The sequence below is a fragment of the Chelonia mydas genome, chromosome 5 (assembly GCF_015237465.2).
Source record: "Chelonia mydas isolate rCheMyd1 chromosome 5, rCheMyd1.pri.v2, whole genome shotgun sequence".
NCBI lineage: Eukaryota > Metazoa > Chordata > Testudines > Cheloniidae > Chelonia > Chelonia mydas.
This window is the reverse complement of record NC_051245.2, coordinates 46,051,715-46,073,827: the sequence shown is the minus strand read 5'-3', so window position 1 is coordinate 46,073,827 and position 22,113 is coordinate 46,051,715. Positions and strand designations below refer to the sequence as shown.

At 43.8% G+C, this 22,113-nt stretch overlaps 1 protein-coding gene across 4 annotated transcripts in view; it reads left to right on the top strand.

Moving 5' to 3' along the window:
- SV2C (synaptic vesicle glycoprotein 2C) overlaps positions 1-22,113 on the top strand; it is a 221,706-nt gene that overhangs the window by 165,244 nt on the left and 34,349 nt on the right. For all 4 annotated transcript variants that reach the window (XM_043547291.1, XM_007064505.3, XM_043547290.1 and 1 more), the window contains 2 exons: positions 20,696-20,829; positions 20,980-21,069. In XM_043547291.1, the coding sequence (XP_043403226.1) occupies positions 20,696-20,829; positions 20,980-21,069 (224 nt within the window). The remainder of the gene's footprint in view (positions 1-20,695; positions 20,830-20,979; positions 21,070-22,113) is intronic.

Sequence of the window (22,113 nt, the reverse complement as noted above, 5' to 3'; positions counted from 1 at the left end):
TGCCTCTGAGGGTATGTCTACACTACGGAATAAGGTCGAATTTATAGAAGTCGGTTTTTTAGAAATCGGTTTTATATATTCGAGTGTGTGTGTCCCCACAGAAGTGCATTAAGTGCATTAACTCGGCGGAGTGCTTCCACAGTACCGAGGCTAGAGTCGACTTCCGGAGCGTTGCACTGTGGGTAGCTATCCCACAGTTCCCGCAGTCTCCGCTGCCCATTGGAATTCTGGGTTGAGATCCCAATGCCTGATGGGGCTGAAACATTGTCGCGGGTGGTTCTGGGTACATATCGTCAGTCCCCCCTTCCCTCCCTCCCTCCGTGAAAGCAAGGGCAGACAATCGTTTCGCGCCTTTTTTCCTGAGTTACCTGTGCGGACGCCATACCACCGCAAGCATGGAGCCCGCTCAGGTAACCGTCACCGTATGTCTCCTGGGTGCTGGAAGATGTGGTTCTGCATTGCTACACAGTAGCAGCAACCCCTTGCCTTCTGGCAGCAGACAGTACAATACGACTGGTAGCCGTCCTCGTCATGTCCGAGGTGCTCCTGGCCACGTCGGCTGGGAGCGCCTGGGCAGACATGGGCTCAGGGACTAAATTTTTGGTGACTTGACCAGGTCATTCTCTTAAGTCCGGCAGTCAGTCCTATTGAACCATCTTATGGTGAACAGGTAGGCAATATGTCCTTCTGCACCGTCTGCTGCCAGCCAAAGATGTAAAAGATAGATGGAGTGGATCAAAACAAGAAATAAACCGGATTTGTTTTGTACTCATTTGCCTCTTCCCCTGTCTAGGGGACTCATTCCTCTAGGTCACACTGCAGTCACTCACAGAGAAGGTGCAGCGAGCTAAATCTAGCCATGTATCAATCAGAGGCCAGGCTAACCTCCTTGTTCCAATAAGAACAATAACTTAGGTGCACCATTTCTTATTGGAACCCTCCGTGAAGTCAACCCTGTAAGCCGTGTCCTCAGTCGCCCCTCCCTGCGTCAGAGCAACGGCAAATAATCATGCATCTGAGTTGAGAGTGCTGTCCAGAGCAGTCACAATGGAGCACTCTGATTGGGCTAAAACATTGTCGCGGGTGGTTCTGGGTACATATTGTCCGGCCCCCGTTCCCTCCCTCCCTCCGTGAAGGCAAGGGCAGACAATCGATTCGCGCCTTTTTTCCTGAGTTACCTGTGCGGACGCCATACCACCGCAAGCATGGAGCCCGCTCAGGTAACCGTCACCGTATGTCTCCTGGGTGCTGGAAGACGCGGTACGGCATTGCTACACAGTAGCAGCAACCCATTGCCTTCTGGCAGCAGACGATGCAGTATGACTGTTACCCGTCCTCGTCGTGTCCGAGGTGCTCCTGGCCACGTCGGCTGGGAGCGCCTGGGCAGACATGGGCGCAGGGACTAAATTTTTGATGACTTGACCAGGTCATTCTCTTTAGTCCTGCAGTCAGTCCTATTGAACCGTCTTATGGTGATCAGGCAGGCAATACGGATTGCTAGCAGTCGTATTGTACCGTCTTCTGCCTGGCAGGCAAGAGATGACGATGGCTAGCAATCGTATTGTACCATCTTCTGCCAGGCAGGCAAGAGATGAGGATGGCTAGCAGTCATATTGCACCATCTTCTGCCAGGCAGGCAAGAGATGAGGATGGCTAGCAGTCGTACTGTACCATCTTCTGCCGAGCAGCCATGAGATGTGGATGGGATGCAGTCCTTCTGCACCGTCTGCTGCCAGCCAAAGATGTAAAAGATAGATGGAGTGGATCGAAACAAGAAATAGACCAGATTTGTTTTGTACTCATTTGCCTCTTCCCCTGTCTAGGGGACTCATTCCTGTAGGTCACACTGCAGTCACTCACAGAGAAGGTGCAGCGAGCTAAATCTAGCCATGTATCAATCAGAGGCCACGCTAACCTCCTTGTTCCAATAAGAACAGTAACTTAGGTGCACCATTTCTTATTGGAACCCTCCATGAACTCCTGCCTGAACTACTCCTTGATTTAAAGCCACCCCCTTTGTGGATTTTAGCTCCCTGAAGCCAACCCTGTAAGCCGTGTCGTCAGTCGCCCCTCCCTCCGTCAGAGCAACGGCAGACAATCATTCCGCGCCTTTTTTCTGTGCGGACGCCATACCAAGGCAAGCATGGAGTCCGCTCAGCTCACTTTGGCAATTAGGAGCACATTAAACACCACACGCATTATCCAGCAGTATATGCAGCACCAGAACCTGGCAAAGCGCTACCGGGCGAGGAGGCGACGTCAGCACGGTCACGTGAGTGATCAGGACATGGACACAGATTTCTCTGAAAGCATAGGCCCTGCCAATGCATGCATCATGGTGCTAATGGGGCAGGTTCATGCTGTGGAACGCCGATTCTGGGCTCGGGAAACAAGCACAGACTGGTGGGACCGCATAGTGTTGCAGGTCTGGGACGATTCCCAGTGGCTGCGAAACTTTCGCATGCGTAAGGGCACTTTCATGGAACTCTGTGACTTGCTTTCCCCTGCCCTGAAGCGCATGAATACCAAGATGAGAGCAGTCCTCACAGTTGAGAAGCGAGTGGCGATAGCCCTGTGGAAGCTTGCAACGCCAGACAGCTACCGGTCAGTTGGGAATCAATTTGGAGTGGGCAAATCTACTGTTGGGGCTGCTGTGATGCAAGTAGCCCACGCAATCAAAGATCTGCTGATATCAAGGGTAGTGACCCTGGGAAATGTGCAGGTCATAGTGGATGGCTTTGCTGCAATGGGATTCCCTAACTGTGGTGGGGCCATAGACGGAACCCATATCCCTATCTTGGCACCGGAGCACCAAGCCGGCGAGTACATAAACCGCAAGGGGTACTTTTCAATAGTGCTGCAAGCTCTGGTGGATCACAAGGGACGTTTCACCAACATCAACGTGGGATGGCCGGGAAAGGTACATGACGCTCGCATCTTCAGGAACTCTGGTCTGTTTCAAAAGCTGCAAGAAGGGACTTTATTCCCAGACCAGAAAATAACTGTTGGGGATGTTGAAATGCCTATATGTATCCTTGGGGACCCAGCCTACCCCTTAATGCCATGGCTCATGAAGCCATACACAGGCAGCCTGGACAGTAGTCAGGAGCTGTTCAACTACAGGCTGAGCAAGTGCAGAATGGTGGTAGAATGTGCATTTGGACGTTTAAAGGCGCGCTGGCGCAGTTTACTGACTCGCTTAGACCTCAGCGAAACCAATATTCCCACTGTTATTACTGCTTGCTGTGTGCTCCACAATATCTGTGAGAGTAAGGGGGAGACGTTTATGGCGGGGTGGGAGGTTGAGGCAAATCGCCTGGCTGCTGGTTACGCGCAGCCAGACACCAGGGCGGTTAGAAGAGCACAGGAGGGCGCGGTACGCATCAGAGAGGCTTTGAAAACCAGTTTCGTGACTGGCCAGGCTACGGTGTGAAAGTTCTGTTTGTTTCTCCTTGATGAAACCCCCCGCCCCTTGGTTCACTCTACTTCCCTGTAAGCTAACCACCCTCCCCTCCTCCCTTCGATCACCGCTTGCAGAGGCAATAAAGTCATTGTTGCTTCACATTCATGCATTCTTCATTCATTCATCACACAAACAGGGGGATGACTACCAAGGTAGCCCAGGAGGGGTGGTGGAGGAGGGAAGGAAAATGCCACACAGCACTTTAAAAGTTTACAACTTTAAAATTTATTGAATGACAGCCTTCTTTTTTTGGGGCAATCCTCTGTGGTGGAGTGGCTGGTTGGCCGGAGGCCCCCCACCGCGTTCTTGGGCGTCTGGGTGTGGAGGCTATGGAACTTGGGGAGGAGGGCGGTTGGTTACACAGGGGCTGTAGTGGCAGTCTGTTCTCCAGCTGCCTTTGCTGCAGCTCAACCATACACTGGAGCATACTGGTTTGGTCCTCCAGCAGCCTCAGCATTGAATCCTGCCTCCTCTCATCACGCTGCCGCCACATTCGAGCTTCAGCCCTCTCTTCAGCCCGCCACTTACTCTCTTCAGCCCGCCACCTCTCCTCCCGGTCATTTTGTGCTTTCCTGCAGTCTGACATTATTTGCCTCCACGCATTCGTCTGTGCTCTGTCAGTGTGGGAGGACAGCATCAGCTCGGAGAACATTTCATCTCGAGTACGTTTTTTTTTCTTTCTAATCTTCACTAGCCTCTGGGAAGGAGAAGATCCTGTGATCATTGAAACACATGCAGCTGGTGGAGAAAAAAAAAGGGACAGCGGTATTTAAAAAGACACATTTTATAAAACACTGGCTACACTCTTTCAGGGTAAACCTTGCTGTTAACATTACATACATAGCACATGTGCTTTCGTTACAAGGTCGCATTTTGCCTCCCCCCACCGCGTGGCTACCCCCTCCACCCTCCCCCCTCCCTGTGGCTAACAGCGGGGAACATTTCTGTTCAGCCGCAGGCAAACAGCCCAGCAGGAATGGGCTCCTCTGAGTGTCCCCTGAAGAAAAGCACCCTATTTCAACCAGGTGACCATGGATTATATCTCACTCTCCTGAGGATAACACAGAGAGATAAAGAACGGATGTTGCTTGAACGCCAGCAAACATACACTGCAATGCTTTGTTGTACAATGATTCCCGAGTACGTGTTACTGGCCTGGAGTGGTAAAGTGTCCTACCATGAAGGACGCAATAAGTCTGCCCTCCCCAGAAACCTTTTGCAAAGGCTTTGGGAGTATATCCAGGAGAGCCGCGAATGCCAGGGCAAAGTAATCCTTTCACATGCTTGCTTTTACACCATGTATAGTATTTTAAAAGGTACACTCACCGGAGGTCCCTTCTCCGCCTGCTGGGTCCAGGAGGCAGCCTTGGGTGGGTTCGGGGGGTACTGGCTCCAGGTCCAGGGTGAGAAACAGTTCCTGGCTGTCGGGAAAACCGGTTTCTCCGCTTGCTTGCTGTGAGCTATCTACAACCTCCTCCTCATCATCATCTTCTTCGTCCCCAAAACCTGCTTCCGTATTGCCTCCATCTCCATTGAAGGAGTCAAACAACACGGCTGGGGTAGTGGTGGCTGAACCCCCTAAAATGGCATGCAGCTCATCATAGAAGCGGCATGTTTGGGGCTCTGACCTGGAGCGGCCGTTCGCCTCTCTGGTTTTCTGGTAGGCTTGCCTCAGCTCCTTCAGTTTCACGCGGCACTGCTTCGGGTCCCTGTTATGGCCTCTGTCCTTCATGCCCTGGGAGATTTTGACAAATGTTTTGGCATTTCGAAAACTGGAACGGAGTTCTGATAGCACGGATTCCTCTCCCCATACAGCGATCAGATCCCGTACCTCCCGTTCGGTCCATGCTGGAGCTCTTTTGCGATTCTGAGACTCCATCATGGTCACCTCTGCTGATGAGCTCTGCATGGTCACCTGCAGTTTGCCACGCTGGCCAAACAGGAAATGAGATTCAAAAGTTTGCGGTTCTTTTCCTGTCTACCTGGCCAGTGCATCTGAGTTGAGAGTGCTGTCCAGAGCGGTCAAAATGGAGCACTCTGGGATAGCTCCCGGAGGCCAATACCGTCAAATTGTGTCCACAGTACCCCAAATTCGACCCGGCAAGGCCGATTTAAGCGCTAATCCACTTGTCAGGGGTGGAGTAAGGAAATCGATTTTAAGAGCCCTTTAAGTCGAAATAAATGGCTTCATCGTGTGGACAGGTACGGGTTTACATCGATTTAACGCTGCTAAATTCGACCTAAAGTCCTAGTGTAGACCAGGGCTGAGAATTAAAACTCCCAAAAGCTCTTGTGTGGCAACTGCAGGGCTTCTGTAGCAATGCTGAGACAAGAACATACACTTTTTTTCTAGGTTTAACTGTATCGCAGACAGCAACAGGTGACGTACATAAGTTTATTTGCTTACAGCAGAAGGATTGAAAGCAGATCCGAACAAGGTCCAAGCATTCAGAGATATACCAGCCCCGGTGGATGTACCTGGGGTGCAGAACTTCCTATGAATTATAAACTTCCAGTCCAGATTCTGTCTTCATTTGGCAGCAGTAGCGCTGCCTATATGCTGGTTTACAAGGCAGAATGTGGAATGGGACTGAGCAGTGCCACATCAGCAAGTATTTGAAACGTTAAAAAAGCTGATTACCGATGCCCTTGTCCTGAAGTACTACCGGCTGGGGGATTCGGAGAAAGGTGCACTGGAGAAAGGATTTGTAGGTGGTTGAAATACAGGGACAGCCAAATTTGTATGCCAGCAGAACTCTATTGGAAACTGACCAAAACAGAAGAGAGCAAGACTCTGTAGTGTTTGGGATGGAGGGGTTCCACCACTATATCTATGGTCTCCTTGTAATAATACAATCAGACACAAAACCACTGGAAACAATAATGGCTAAACCTGTCCTAAGCACTCTAAAAAGACTGCAGCCAATGTTAGTGCACCCACAATCATCATAATCATCAAGGCAAATCCCAAAGGGATGTAGCATCCTTGCAGCTCAAGCGCCATCCAGGCCAATCCCTAGCTAGGTCCCTAGGCTGGCTGGATGTTCATACTATGTCTCTCACTGGTGATCTTATTGGGCCACCAGAGCTTTTAGCACCTGAGCAATCACGAACCGTGTAACTGCATTCCTTGATAAACATACTTCCTAATTCATTGGTCTTTCATCCTAATAATATGTCCATACTAAGAAAGCCACGGAAACTAAGCTATTGTTGACAGAGGCAGTTGCTGGCTTTGGCTATGAATATCCTCACTGCTGACCTTGTCCAGTCGCTTAATATAAAGCAACTGGCAAAGACAAGGAGAATTGAAAACATCAATCTGCTGCTCTTCAGCCTTCCTCAGCACTCTCATTTCACAGCCGTACAGTCGAGTTGATCTAACTGTGGTTCTGTCAATCTGTAGTTCTGTTGTAAGCTTGATGTCACGATGCCTCCACGGAGGCCCAAAATAATTGCAGTGACTGCTGCAATACAAGCATCCACATCTTTCAAGCATCCTCCAGTGGGCCAGCAATGCTATTCAGAAAAGGTAGATACCACCTAGGTGATTTCTAATGTTGGCCAACACCCTGAGAACATTCCGTTGCAGAGCTGCCAGAGCTATCAAGTGCAAGTTCTGATGGCATGAGGGGCAAAAACCTCGCTGCCAATGAAGAGGGACTTGCTACAGTGAAAAGTAGTGAGAAACTACAAAATGGAAAATGGGCAGCGAAAGATGTAGCAGCTCTGGGAGAAGGCAATACAGATCAAGTCTTTAGGAAGGTACAAGAACTGATGGACTAAAGAAATCATGAATAGTGCAGTGTCACCCGAATTATACAAGGTGATCACTCAGGAGGGACAAATATTACAACAAATGCCTTCTCTAGAGACACCTCTGCCATAATGCACACGGGAAACTGTACCCTGGTAACAGCTAGGCAGGTGACAGATTGTGATCACTGCTTTTGACTAAAAATTGTCTACACCCTATTATTATTGTTATACCCTCCGACCAGTCTTCACCCTGAACCCCTGGTTTGTTTCATCCACCTATATGTCTTGTCTTTTAGACTGTAAGTTCTTTGGGCCTGGGATTGTCATTTTCTCTGTTTGTACAGTTTGTAGCACAGTGGGGTCCAAACTGGTTGAGTCCTCTAGGCATTACTGCAATATAAATATTAAATAATTAATAAAAACAAAACTACAGACATATGTAAGTCAGATACAGTAGGAAGAATGGGAAACCATACAACATGCAGCCATAGAGATCAAGAATGCTAGAGTGTGCAGAGACAGAGAACAAATTTGGCCAATGCTGCAGCAAATGTTAGTGCAGCCACAATCATCATCATCATCATCATCATCATCATCAGTGGTGGAAGAGACTCTAGAGACAGAGAGGTCCAATTATCTGCTCAGGGAACTACACTATTTCAGAAGCTATCCATCTACCTGAGGCCGTGGTATAATGTGATTGACTAGTCTCCGTGTTAGTAATCTCTGGCCTGTAGGTGTTTTGTGGAATGGAAGTTCATTTGTTTAATGTGTTTGTAAAAATGGGAAAGATGTCATATGGTGAGTGGAACCGAAGAAAGAGAATGAGGGTTAAGGTGAAACTTTTAATGCTGTGGGCTTCGCGGGTGAGGGGGGTTGCTCCAGTGTGGGACATGGAGAGAATCAACTGAGCCTGAACATGTAATTCTAGCCTTACAGCATGTTTAGTGAACACTGTTCCTTATGTCTCTGCTTATGTGTTGTATAGTAAGAGTAGAGAATAGACTATTCCACTCCCTGCTACCCCATGTGTTTGTAGCTTTGGCCAGCTACCTCATTCCGGAAGAATCTTATTGGATTAGGGGAAGAGGGTAGCCATCATGATCGTTAGGTTTAAATGTTTTGAGATCCATTGATTAACCCCTCCTCACCAACCCTGCACGCATAGAGCTAGATCCTGCGTTGGTGTAACTCGGCATAGCTCCTGCTACACCATCTTACACCAGGCTGAGGTTCTGGCTCTCCAGGCTCAAAACTTAAAAGACCCAGTTACGTTTCTGAGGATATGTCTCTAAAATATTTCATTGCTTTTAAACAAAGATTGAAATGTCATCAGAGCAGGTCTGAGCTCAGAACTGAATACATTTATAAAAGATAAAATGTAAGGATGTCTGCTTAACAGTATTACTTTCTTCTTGTATTGAATTGCTTCTCCTTGTGAATGTCAGGGACTAATAGCATTGGCTAGAGATCCAGACATAATGCGGCCAGACATTATGCAAACTTCTACCAGCAGCTTTGATAATGTACCTCAGTCATGACCTGCAACACTCCAGCTATTTCAGCTCTGGACTCTCTTCTGCAAAAATTGCCAGTGGTTGATTTACTGTGCCAGGTTGCATGGTGATTTTGGTAATGTGGAGTGAGATCCATTGGTGATTAGTCTCAGACCATCAAACTGCTCTTCATGTGTGATTGTAGCAAGATTTATATCTTTATGTAGATGAAAGACTAGTGTGGTAACCAGCCCCCCAGACACTGTAGCCCCTCTCCATCAAGCACATGTTTCCAGTGTAATACCGAAATAGTACCTATGTTTGTCAGAAAACATTTATTTCAATTGACCCTGTGAAATATCTAACTTGATCCCTTAGGAGTATGATTTAGCTTAATATGGTCAAAATCCATTGTCCCAATCTCAGGACCTCAAAGCATAGATGTTGTTCTAGCTGCAGTTCTTTTTTTACTCCACTGATATTGCTAACATTTAAATTGGGAAATGCTGAGGGCACATTTAATAACAATTGAAACCTAGTAACAGTGTGTCTCAACTTCTGCCCAGTGTAAAATATTTCTAGCCCTATCCTTGAGATTTAGCTTCCATCTAGGGTCTTCTAAATTACCCAGCAATGTTCCTAGTAAAACTCACTGTAGAGTTAAATTATCTACTGGATACTTTATATCTGAGTGCAGTAACAGTGCCATCAAGCGGCAATTTAGGTTAATCACAGGTTCTATTTAGTGAGCACATCCCCAGATTTAAAAGTAAATATAAGAGGGTGGAGAACAGCTTTTGAGTAGTGGCCAGTGTAGGTGCTTAGGTGCTAGGGTGATAAGCACCACTGAAGGGCATAGAAGGGAAGCTGCTGGTGACATACATTGAATCAGTGAATTCCCTTGGCTTCCCTGGCTATTTCTCTTCCTCCTGCATTTGGGGCTTCTCTTCCCCCCTCCCCCCATTGGAGTCCCATGGGACATTTTGACTTTACTGTAGATCTGAAGGCTTCCCCATGAGAAGAATACCTAGGTCTGGAAAGTGCCTCACTCACTGCCACCTTTAGAAAACTCTGCATTGTTAAGGAGATGTGGGATTCTCATGTCTAGAAATTTGGGGTTTGGGGGTAAAGATCCCCTAACTGTACCTACCATGTTGATATGGGATGCTGGAGGACAGTAACCTCCCTTCTTTCTGCAGTGAGTGCTATTTATTTTTAAATGAAGATAGAAAGCATCTCTTTTACAAGAATCTTGTACCATGAAAACACCACAGAAAAAGAACTTAAATTCTTATTTGAAACAAATATCCAAGGTATGCTATGCATCGCTTCCATTAGCCTGTGTACAACTGAAATGTCCTTTCTTTCTTCAGATCAGAAACTTTGTTTAAAGATATTCTTTCAGCTTAATATTTCCATGTAGGAGATGCAGTGCCATAATAGAAAACAAATCTGACAAGGCCTGGAATTTGACATTTAAATAAGTGGTTATATGTAAATGATCATCTTTGTACATTTTGTGATTGATTTGCCCTGCACTGCCACTGTTCCGTAATCTGTTGCTGCAGGCTCAGTGATTCATCTGGTCATTTCTGGTAATCAGTAGAGTGAGACGGTGATATTCACTGAGAAGCTGCTACAGAGCTTCCAGCTCAGTCATTGTAGGTTTTATTTTGCACCTTGGCCCAAGAAAACTATTCCCAGGATGCACTGGGACCACTTATTTTAACAATCCATAGCACCTTGGAACTTGCTACTGGCTTCAAGATTAATGATTTTAGGATGCAGCATTTACAAGGAGCCAGGGCGATATTTAACTCTGGGTAGCTGCTGCACAACACTCAGAATAAAACAGAGTAAGCGCACTTATAACTGTCCTGTTGTATCATAAATCAGGGATGGGAGAGGCAAATTGAGTTAGCACCAAGAACATGCCTACGTTTGGCTCCAAAGCTGATCTTCAGACAATCAGAATGAAAGACATCTTGGGGACCAACTCCAAAATCATCACAGTAGTCGTTCCAAGTTTCCCAGCCTAGTTCATGATCTAAGAAAATTTGATGCAGTTTTTAAATGTGTTAAACATAATAATAAGCAAATAGTCGCTGCGCTTTTAGTTTTGTTTTGCTGCTCCATCATGTGATTTCAGAATGGGTATTACAACAGGCAGCCCAAGGCTAAGAAAAATGCATTGGCACTGAGTTTTCTTCTCCACCCCCCAAATTTCTTTTGCTATTTCTATAATACATAATTATTATTCATGGCAGAAATGTGAGTAAATCAAGAGATAAATTGCAGCAGCTGAAAACCAGTGAGAAGAGGGAGGAAAAAAGGATAAGAGCAATAAAATCCTTAATGAACGTACCAGTTGACAGGGTGCCAGGAATCTTAAGGAGTTATACAATGAAAAAGATTTTGATATTGTCCGAGTGACAGCAGAAGGTAAAGTGTGTGTCCATAACTGTGAATGGGTGTCATTCATTAAATGTAGCACTGTTAAATATTTGTTCACGAAACTTAATAGCTGGGAAATGACGTATTGCCTAGGATTTTCCAGAATTAAATAGGAAGCATTGCACTGGGAAAACAGTAGGCAGGATTCTCCACTGTTTTACACCAGTTTTTATGCCAGTGTAACTCAGTTTACTTCAGTGAAACTACGGGTAGAATTAGACTACTGAACATAAGTAAGGATGGCTGAATTTGCCTGAAAATGAGGAGATGGAGGGGGGATTGTGTAATCCTAGCTGCATATGTTACCGTGACTAATTCTAGTGACAACATCAGCTATTGCTTTGATTGTGTTGATCTGAAAGATTTGTATAGGTCTTCATTTTTACTAATTGAAACTGCATTGGGTAACAGAGAGAAATCTTTTTACTGTGGCTGTCATAGGAGTTTCATTGGAATTTGTCTGCAGGACTGTACCACTGATTATATGTATGAGAGTAAACAGCATACACTTGCTTTGGAAGCTTGCAGATTGGATTGCTGACAGAAACATAAGCAATAACCTGTTTCTTGAAAATGAGATGACTTGACTTTGAGTATGATTCTATATTAAATAAATACAAAGGTAAAAATCAATCATACAAGATGTTGACTTTAGAGGTTTATAACCTGAGCTGATTTTGTTTGTACTGTAACTGTATTTCATTGAGATTTAGCTTTATTTTATTTATAACAGCCTTTTCAGAGTATCCATTTTGATGTGGTCTCTGCTCTGTTAATATGGTATTTGACTGACATTGGAGACAGAAGTTTATAATCTGTTTTGTGCACACCTGAAATGTGGGGTGAGCAGCTGTTATAATTGTCAGGTTTGGGACTGACATTTATCGGGTCAGAGTCTCTAAGCTGAGATGCATATGTAGAATAAAGGTGTGTATATATAAATGATTCTCATTTCCAGAAATAAGGAGTGGCAAGTGCAGAACAATTTCAGTTTTGTGGCGTCTGGCTTCAAACAAAGATGGTGGTTAAAAAGCAAACACCAAACCTACATTGTTACTTAGCCCAGACTGGAGCTTGATCTACAAGTGATTGTTGAACTGACGGAAAATCAATCTGAGGATCATTTGCACAGGAACGTATTCTGTGCAATATGAGATATAATGTTTTTCAATAAGTGATGACAAATTGAGACTAAGAGAAGAATAAGTTCAAATCAAATCAGGAAACCAGATAAATAGATTATATGCCAGGGTGTCAGGGGATGGCTGTGTGCCAAGTGTTAAAAATCGGGACGGGGGTGGGAAGTAATAGGAGCCTATATAAGACAAAATCCCAAATATCGGGACTGTCCCTATAAAATCAGGACATCTGATCACCCTATGTGTGTCCCAGGCCAGCAATACCACCTAGTAGCAAGTGTCCAGGCCACTTTGCCTAGTGGCTACAGTTCACAACAGGGGTGCCCAGTGGTGAGAGTCAAGAGCCATTCTGCCTACCAGCTACAGTCCGCAGTAGCATTGCCAAAGGGTTAGAGTCAAGGGCTGCTCTGCCTGGTGGACACAGTCCCTGGGGGTGGGAAGTAGGGGAACCTGGCTCCACCCTACTCCACTGGGTTCTGACCAGTAGGCCATATATGTGACCTCGGGTGTTTTTTACCCTTACTCATGCTCCCTGGGTTACTTCCTACCGCTGTTTCCTGTACCTCTGCGGTGTCATGACACTGTCTTGGGATCCCTCTTGGCTTTCTCCCAGGTTCATCTCAGGAGCCCCTTCTCCTGATGACATCGTTGTCGTTGCCCTCAGCTCCTGTGGTCAGTGGGCTTCCAGCAGCTTATCTAGGAGGCCAATCCAGGCGACTTGGAGTCCCGGAAGCTTCCTGGCAGTCCCGGAAGGTTCCCAACTGCGCTCCTCCTTGGTCAGCCCAGACTGAGCTGAGCTGAGCTGAGCTGCTCTATTTTGAATGCTCCCACCACTGGGAGCATGCCTAGTAGAGACAAGGGAGCATGGCTTTCTGCATCCAGGGCAGGTCCTTAACCTTCGCCTCACCAATGCGGGGGTGATGTACCCTGTCACACAGGGGACCAGGCATCGTAAGAGGATTTTCGGTGAGGTAGGCCACATTATTTGAGATAAGGGAGGAAGAATGTCCTTGAAAGTGGATGTTCAGAGTACCATTCACTGCAGCAAATATACAAATAGAGGCGAGAGTGTCCAAAGCTGTTGAATTCAGGTGTAGGATTAGGAGAATGAACATTGAAAATGGTGCAGTTGGTGAGATCACTTCCACAAGGATTATTTTTGCCCTATCACTGAAATAATGTAAAGTGCTACTGTGGGGTTTATAAATGAACCATCAAGAACACTGATTTTTCTAGCAGTGTGGAATTGTGTAGAATAGGGTGCTTTGGATGGCTGAAAAGGGAGGATGCCATGAATATTGGTTTTTGTAAATATGGATGTAATTTCTCCACATAAAAATATATAAAAAAATATGTTACCGTCCACTGAAATTGGATTTTGCTACACAATTGACTTATATGGTAATAACATTTTGCGGGCATATACAGCACCAACTTCCATTACCTTTGCTTGAGGGCATGTTCACACTGTAGAGACTATACTGGCATTGCTACGTCAATGTAGTTATGCTGCCAGCCTACACTGACAAAGGGAGTTTTCCTGCTAGTGTAGAAACATCACGTCCCCATACAACAGTAGCTACGTCGACAGAAGCACTCTTCCGTTGACATAGCTGCATATACACCGGGGGTGAGATCAGCACATAGCTGCATCAGTCAGAGGTGTGGATTTTTCACAACCCTCACCAACATAGCTATGTCGACTTATCTTAAATGTAGACCAGACCTTCTATTTCTGCTTTGAATGAGTCGCTCTTTCCCTACCTATCAACCTAGTGTATGCACACCCCATCACAAGCTCTTTTTACTAGATATATTTGTAATGATCTCACTTGGCACCTCTCCTTCTTTACATCCTCCCTCTCCCAGAAAAGAAAAAAATAGGCCAATAAAATGTAAAAATTTAGATTTTGTAGCCTGGGCCATTTGGAGATCCGCTGAATCAAAAAAAAGGGAGGACGGGTTTAAAAAGTCAGCAAAAAGTACATTTTAAATAACGCTAAAGTCCCTTTTCTGCTTTTTTCCCAAATTTCCAAGCAGAATATTACCCTAGGATGAAATGAGGAATATGACATTTCAGGGAAGTTTTCGAGGGGAACGTTAAAAATTGGGCTTATAAAGTGAGGCAAGCGTCAACCTTAATTATGAAGGAGCCATTGCTACTCAAGAATATAACACAGGATACAAAGACAGCAACAGACACTGCCACTATTTCTAGCTCATCTTGACTGTATATTAGGAAGCAGTTTATGTTGTTAGGAAAATAAGTAACCGCCTCCAGTTTGTTTGTTTGTTTGTTTGTTTGTTTGTTTGTATAAAAATTAATGTATCAAATCAAAGTACATCTTTACTTGCTCAAAATAATTGATTCACCTGCATTGGCACATGCTCCTCAGTCAATCAGCCTGAAATACAAATAAATCCTTTTTTTATGAAAAACAATTTTCTGCAGAATTTTATGTAAAAACTTGTTGTTTTTTAAAGCATCTCAGCTTTTCCAAAGCCAGCAAGGGCTCAAGAAACTTTCCATGCCTAGATGTCTGCCTCTCTCAGGCATTGAATGTAATAAGCAACTTTTGAAGGGTTATCGGTCACTTTGTTTCCTTTCTCATTTCTTCTTGGAGAAAGAGGCAGAGCACTAAATGATCCTGTGAAGTAATCTCATGCAGTTTGTGAATTACAAAACCTAGTCAAAAGGCCAGAAAAACAGGATCACAAGCCTGCAAATGCTGTTGTTAACATATTGTACTTTATAATATCAAAATGGTACGCTGTATATTTATTTATTTTGCTTCCAGAAGGTACTAGGCACTTAACAGATGGGTGCCTGAACCAAAGAATTTACAGTCTAAGGTGCTGATCTTGCAATTTACAATACATAGAGTGTCAAAATAGAGGCGGCTGCTATTGCTAGCTCTGCTTGATTGTTCATATGTTAAGAAGCAGTTTATTATAGCAGCAGCGTCTATCGCTATCTTGGTATCCCATGCATTGTAAATTGCAGGATCAGGACCTTAGTTTGTAAGCTCTTTGTCACAGGCACCAACTATTAATTGCCGAACGCATTATGGAATTAAAATAAATAAATCAATTTCACACAGTGGGATCATTTTATTCGTTTTTATTAAATCAGTTTTGATGTTATGTGTGTATACACTAAATTGCAGGATCAGGGACTACATGGGTGTCATATAGACAAAATAAAGATAAATGAGCAGGGGGTGGGAAGGAGTGACTCCTGCCATAGAATGTATATTATCTATCGACTAGTCTTACGCTAGGCCCTGTTTGTGAAGGCCATGAGTTACTGATCTGTTGCACTAAGTCCTGATGTATTTAAAAATGTACCAAAGAAATAACGCATTTTTCCCAAGGAAACATGATTCAGGGCTATGATGGCAGTAACAAGTCTGTCCTCTTCAGACAGTGCTTTGGTGTGTTACTGGGTTTACCATTCCTAGTAGCATCTTTCCTGACACAAATTGCTACCCATCCCTGGGCAGCGGTCATCCAGAAATGAACCACGTCATCAGCTAACGTCTCTGGGGTGATGCTGTTCAAGTATCATCTGGATCTGCCATCATGTATCTCCTGTGTGCTGCCAGTGGCTGTGTAAGATATTGTGTTATTGTCACCAGTCCCTGATGTGGTCTTTCAGAAGGTCTCTATTGCCCGCTGATTGGCTTTCTTTGGTTAGCCCCTGGACAGGACACTCCTTGGCCCCTGGCCTCTAATTAGGCCTAGTCGTCTCCTTCAGTCCCTTTGGGCCATGTTTCTGGAGGAAGCAAGGTACAGGGGTGTTACCCCTTCACTATCCCAAGCCTTTCTGCCTCTCTTCCTTCTCTGAGCGCTCTACTTTTATAGCAGGCCTTGTTCCTGTATTGGTTGCCACTGTGAGTGCCTGCCTCCATGACTGGCAGTTCTGGCAGCTGCATAGGGATATGGTCAGGCTGCTTTCCCGTAGGCAGGAGAGGCTCCCTCCCCCTTCTGCCTCTGCTCAGTATGGGGTTTGTAGATCCCACTACAGTGATGTTCTCTTCCATGTATGTCAAACCTCTACAACTAGTTGTTGCACAGTGTCACCTTAATGTTTAATTTTTTTTTAAAAAGAAACTACTATGTAGCCTTCTCTGTCTCAGCACTTACCTCTCCTAGAACAAGGTCCTTGGTTGCGTTCCATTAATTGTAGCACAGAAGCCACATTCCTCCATGCAGTTAATAGCTCATTCTTTTGACTGCTGGTGACTCCTTCTCCTTTATTATTGTGTGGTCCACCCTATGGACCACTCCATCATCTTACTCCACTTCCATAATTATACAGGCATCTCTAGTTCCTTCTTGTTGTAGTTGCTCTCCCACCTGTCAAACTGTCTTTTCCCTCACCTGCTTTGACTAAGCAAATTGTGGCTTTGATTTAACTTCTTTCAGCTCAATGTCTCTTAAACAGAAGTGCTGCTATTGGGTATAAGGAGCATCCTCTTTCTTTGTCTTGCACAATTCATTGCCTCCACTGGACCAAATTCTATTTTATTACACCGTTGCAAATGCGTCTGTCAGTGTGATTGTATAGGTGTAACAATTTGGGAAATCTGTCTATATACAGCCTATGAATTGTGTTTGATATAGTATGTACATCTGTGTTAGAGGGCAAACTCCATTTTGAATGTGGGGCTTCTCTGCCTTCTCTGTTGTCTTTTCACCTCAACCTTGGACTGAAATTCCAGGGGCTGGTGGCACAGAGCTAACAATGCAAGGTCATTAAAACTGGATGGCTCTCTATTCCCATGGAAGTCCCCTTGGACAAAGAGTTGGCTACCGCCCAGAACCAGTCTGTCTAGGTGGTCAGGTGACTAAGCAGTGGTTCAGCTGGTGGGTGACTTTGATCACTTGAAGAGGCTTATCAGGGGGTCACCTGACATAGAGGACTGGGGGTTTTAAAAGAAAGGGTCTCTCACAGTCATTTGGGGAAAGAAAGCAGAATGAAGCTGGCTGGAGGGGGGTGAGGGGAGAGAAGAGAGAGACACATACACTCAGTGATTTGGAGGAGAAGCCATGTGCAAACGGGGGGTCCTGGAAAACCTAGATGACTCTGACCTAAGAACGTTCAAGTATAATGAGGAAACTGAAGCAGGAAAATGCATACAGATGTTTTATTATTTTGTCTAGAGCTGTATATTGCTTGTGCTGTCTAAGGTAAAGAGTGATTGTGTTAGAAACCTTTACAAAGCCTGCGTGTTATGCCTTCAACTGTGACACATCCCTAAAGAGGTGAACTGTAAACCAGAGTGCCCATGAGGCTGGAATGCTGGAAAAGGGTGTTCTTAATCTACTGAGGAGTCTGCAGGGGATCAACACTGGTTCCGGAGTCCAAGGCAGCTGGACCGCGAGGTCCCTCTTACACAACGGGGTAACAGCCAGAGAGCCTGTGCTCAGGAAGCGTGACACAGAGGCCAAAGAAAAAGAAAGTGCTGCAGCTGACTCAGACCAAAGGAAGCTTAAGAGTGCATTGGTCTGGCATAGTGGGACCCAAACACAGCAGCCTACTGGGGCTGTAACAACAGATAGAATAATTTGGTTTATAATCCATAATTTGATGTAATTCTTGAATTTAAATTCTAGTTGCTTACACATGTCCTTTGTCTATAAATCGGCTGTTAGCATCTCTGTAACATTGCCAAGGTACATTACTGTCTCAACTCCATCTCTGCTGAAAATTCTCATCCAAACCATCAGCTTCTTTCACCTTGTTAGTCCATTCTCTTGAGGCTCTCTAGTTTTCAACCTGTGCAGAATACTGCTGCCTGTCTTCTCTCATGTACCATACCTAGAACTGCAATGCCTTCATTTACTCCTCAAACAATTCTCCTGGTTCCATGCCCACTTCAGGATCCAGGTCACAATTGTCCTTGTCCAGATCCTCAACTGATATAAATCAACCTAACTTAATTGACTTCAATGGAGCTACTTTGATTTATGCCAGTTGAGGGATATGGCCCCTTGTGTATGTATATCCCTCCATGAACTTGACAAGACTGTCTCATGGAACTTGGTGCCCTCTACACCCTCTACCCGTCTTTCATTGGCCCCCTCTTTGTCCCTTCACACAATCTCACTATTGTTGGTGCAAGAACCTTCTCCTTTGCAGCAGCTGTCACCTGTATCAGCTTTACTGTAACTCTTTGCCTTATTAATACAATCTCCTTTTAACTCTTATTTGAAAACATCTTTTTTCTCTCTTACCTCAATTTCTTTCTCCTTCTGCTATTATTTACACTTTAACTGTATTCTTTCTCTCTCCCTTGTTATTTAATTCAGATTCTGTTATTTAACTCTGTAAAGTGCTTTCATGTAAAGTTTTTATGAAAGCTGCTCTACAAAACAAAGCTGTATTCAATTGTATTATGGCAAATGAAAAACACCACGCTTTGCATAACAAACCATATTCTGACACGCTCTGTGGAACAAAAGAAAGAAAAAGCTTAATAATATCAAACATGTTTGTGTCATTATGTAAAAGGGAAAATTATAGTGTTTTCACTGAGCATCAGGGGACATGTTACCAGTTTCAGTCATGCTTCTGTAATCATTCTGTACAAAAATGATGCAAAGGAAATCTTCAGCAGAATATATGTGTATCTGTTACACAGAGAATATACAGTATGATGCGTATCCACATACCTGTATCATTTTAGTACACTTGCATTTTCAGAGTTTTGAATGTTCTATAAATGATCAAGGCTTGACTAATAAATTTTTTGCCAAAGGGAAGCCTTTCTTTCCTTTAGTCTTCTTTGAAGTATTTTAGCTCGGGAAACTTATCCTTAATAACTCAACTCAGTGATATTTCTGTTAGGGTTGCATCACAAGATCTATTCTTTGGAGGAAAGGGACAGTTATTTTCATTTTTTTTCTTCTCACCCCTCCTGTTTTACCTCAAATCTAGCCCTAACTGCTTCAAGATTAAGGATTTGAATCCCAGATGCGAGTTTAAACACTGAATGCTCTTCTTAGTACTTCCAGCTGAAGGCATTTGATGTTTACGATAATAGATTTTAGATGGCTCTTTGTACAGTGTTCTGGGACTAGATGTGAAGAGAGTTATGCCCTTTAAATGCTCTATGCATTATGCATTGCCTTGTATTCCATTTTGGGACTCTGTTTCCATATTGAGTGGTTTGACATTAGCATCTTCCTTTTGTAGAAAAAATAAATAAAAAATCAGACTTTGGAATCTTAAATCAAAATAACTTATTTTTCTATCTTTCAGTTCTATAAAAATTAGTGGGGTAAAAAGCACACCAAAAAAAAAATTCCTTAACTCTTCACCCAAACCTAAAAAGGAATTTACTTTGGCTATATTCACTTTTCTAAATGAGAGGTAATGCAATTTCAGAAACTCTTGATCTTATACCAAAAAAATAATTAACTCAATTAAAAACAAAATTCCAGTGCTTTACCAGAAAAATAAAAACATGCCTGCTTAGTTTAAAGCAGATAAATGAGCAAACAATTCACAGTGAAAAATTTACTCCGATTTTAACCTCTGTTTACATATTGCAATTGACTCAAATGTATTTTTTACATGAATATACTTGTCACATTTTTTTGCAATTTTTTACGCTGTTTGGATTGATTACTAATAGTTTGTGAGAATTCGACACTTGTTATCCAGAAGTCCCATGGCATCATTATTGTTGCCTAATGGGATAGATGTAAATCCTATCAATAATCAGTAGGAAGGTTTGAAGAAGCCACTCGGTCTTTGACTCTCTCAGGGAGTGGTAGTAATTTAGCCAGATGTAGCAGATAAGCAGGATGATGGAATTTTGTAAAATACTAAGCATTGTCCTTTCAGGCTCACACAGGCTCTGTCAGAGGCATCATTCCTGGAAAAAATAGACCATTGTAAAACATAGTGGGTGGATGTAGCATTTAGATTTAATTTTCCTGTCATATTCACACACAGCCATTGCATGTGTATATGTGAGGTCCTATTTGCGAAGCTTGCAGTGATGTCCTTGTTTGGTTCATTTAGTTATCTCTGGATGAGGTTTCTGGCAGGGGGTTGGGAAACTTTCTCCCACTGCTGTGTCAAGCAGCCTCCAATCCCACATAAGGTATTACCAGGTCCAGTGTGCATAATTACAGAAAAAAGTTTAAAATGCATCTGGTGAGCATTTGTGTCAGTAAAACTTGATCCCTTGAATGTCTGTGGAACAAGAATAGAATAAATGCTGGGGATAATTCCCTTACCACCCTCTCAAAATAAATATTTGCTGGGCCAAATTTGGGTGTAGATTTATATCCAACTATTCCAAAGTTGTCAGACATCAACATGTGAAATGCTCCTTGTTTCTTTTGATATTTATTTTTCTCTCCCATAGGATGGAGTTTTAGTATGGGGTCTGCCTACCAGTTTCACAGCTGGAGAGTATTTGTAGTCGTCTGTGCACTGCCTTGTGTCTCCTCAGTAGTAGCACTCACTTTCATGCCAGAAAGTCCAAGGTTTCTGCTGGAGGTAAAACTTTCAACGTATTCTTTATAATTCCCTGTTCCTGTCTATCTTATGTCTGGAGCATTCATCCCCATAGTATCACAGCACCAGGTACTAAAATTGTTTAAAAAGTATTAACATAAATCTTTTCCATAATTTGGTCAAATTTTATAGGTTGGAAAACACGATGAAGCTTGGATGATTCTCAAGCAAATTCATGACACCAACATGCGAGCTCGTGGTCAGCCTGAAAAAGTCTTCACAGTGAGTATTAATCACCAAGCTGACCTCTTAAAGCAGCATCCGTTCTCCTGTCAGCCAGGTCCTGAATGGTTTAGCAATCAGTAACTGTACTCTACATACCTGTGGTACATCTGACTCAGAGTAAGGAAGTTATTCTACAGCCCTGCCATATAAACTAAATGGCTTCAGTTTTAAAAGCTACCTAAGGGATTTAAATACCCAGTTTCCTTTAACATTAATAGGTATTAGGTGTCCAGATCCCTTGGCTGGCTTTGGAAACCTTAGCCAGCATATTGCAGGGCATGTGGATCAGTGATGTAACAATAAGTTCCATTGTATTGATATAACCAATATTCTCCAGTTTTAGTGTTTCCTTAAGAAAGCTGCTGCAAAGCCTACTCCCTTAATGTGGATAATAGTAAACGCAAAAAAGAAAGATAAAGTCACTGGACCTCTAACAGCTGCTTTTTATGCACTGAAACCTTTTCAAATGAATTTGTTTTTACCGAGCTAAAAGAATAAAGTATGCTGCACTTTTGTAGAATGTCTTTTATATCAAGATCTCAATACATTTAAAAATAATTTTCTGATATCCTCCCGGGAAGTCGACTATTTATTATAGTTGCCTCTTTGGCCTGAGTTATTACCAATATTCAGTGCCTTGCAGATTTGTTTCCATTCGGAGGAGAAATGGATTATATGAGACAAGTATTTCTTTGGTGAAATCCTGTTTATTTACAAAGAATATAAGCAAAGTCTTGTTTCTCTGAACACTGCAGAAACAAACCACAATAGTCCGTTTCCTTCCTCAGAAATCCAAATCTGCCTCTCCAGCCAGTTCTGTGTCCCAAGGCACTCTGTCTCTCTGCTCCCTCTCAAACTCATGCTCACGACTGTTTGTCTTGCTTTCTGCTGGCTTTCTTGTTGCTTTAACACACATCCAGCTTGCCAGAAACAATCCCCTACTCCCTGCATTTGCAAACAGTCCCAGGAGAACCCCTCAAACTTCACGATGTAACTCTGCTCAGGCTTTGCCATGCAGCCAATTGCCTTGGGTGGTAGCGT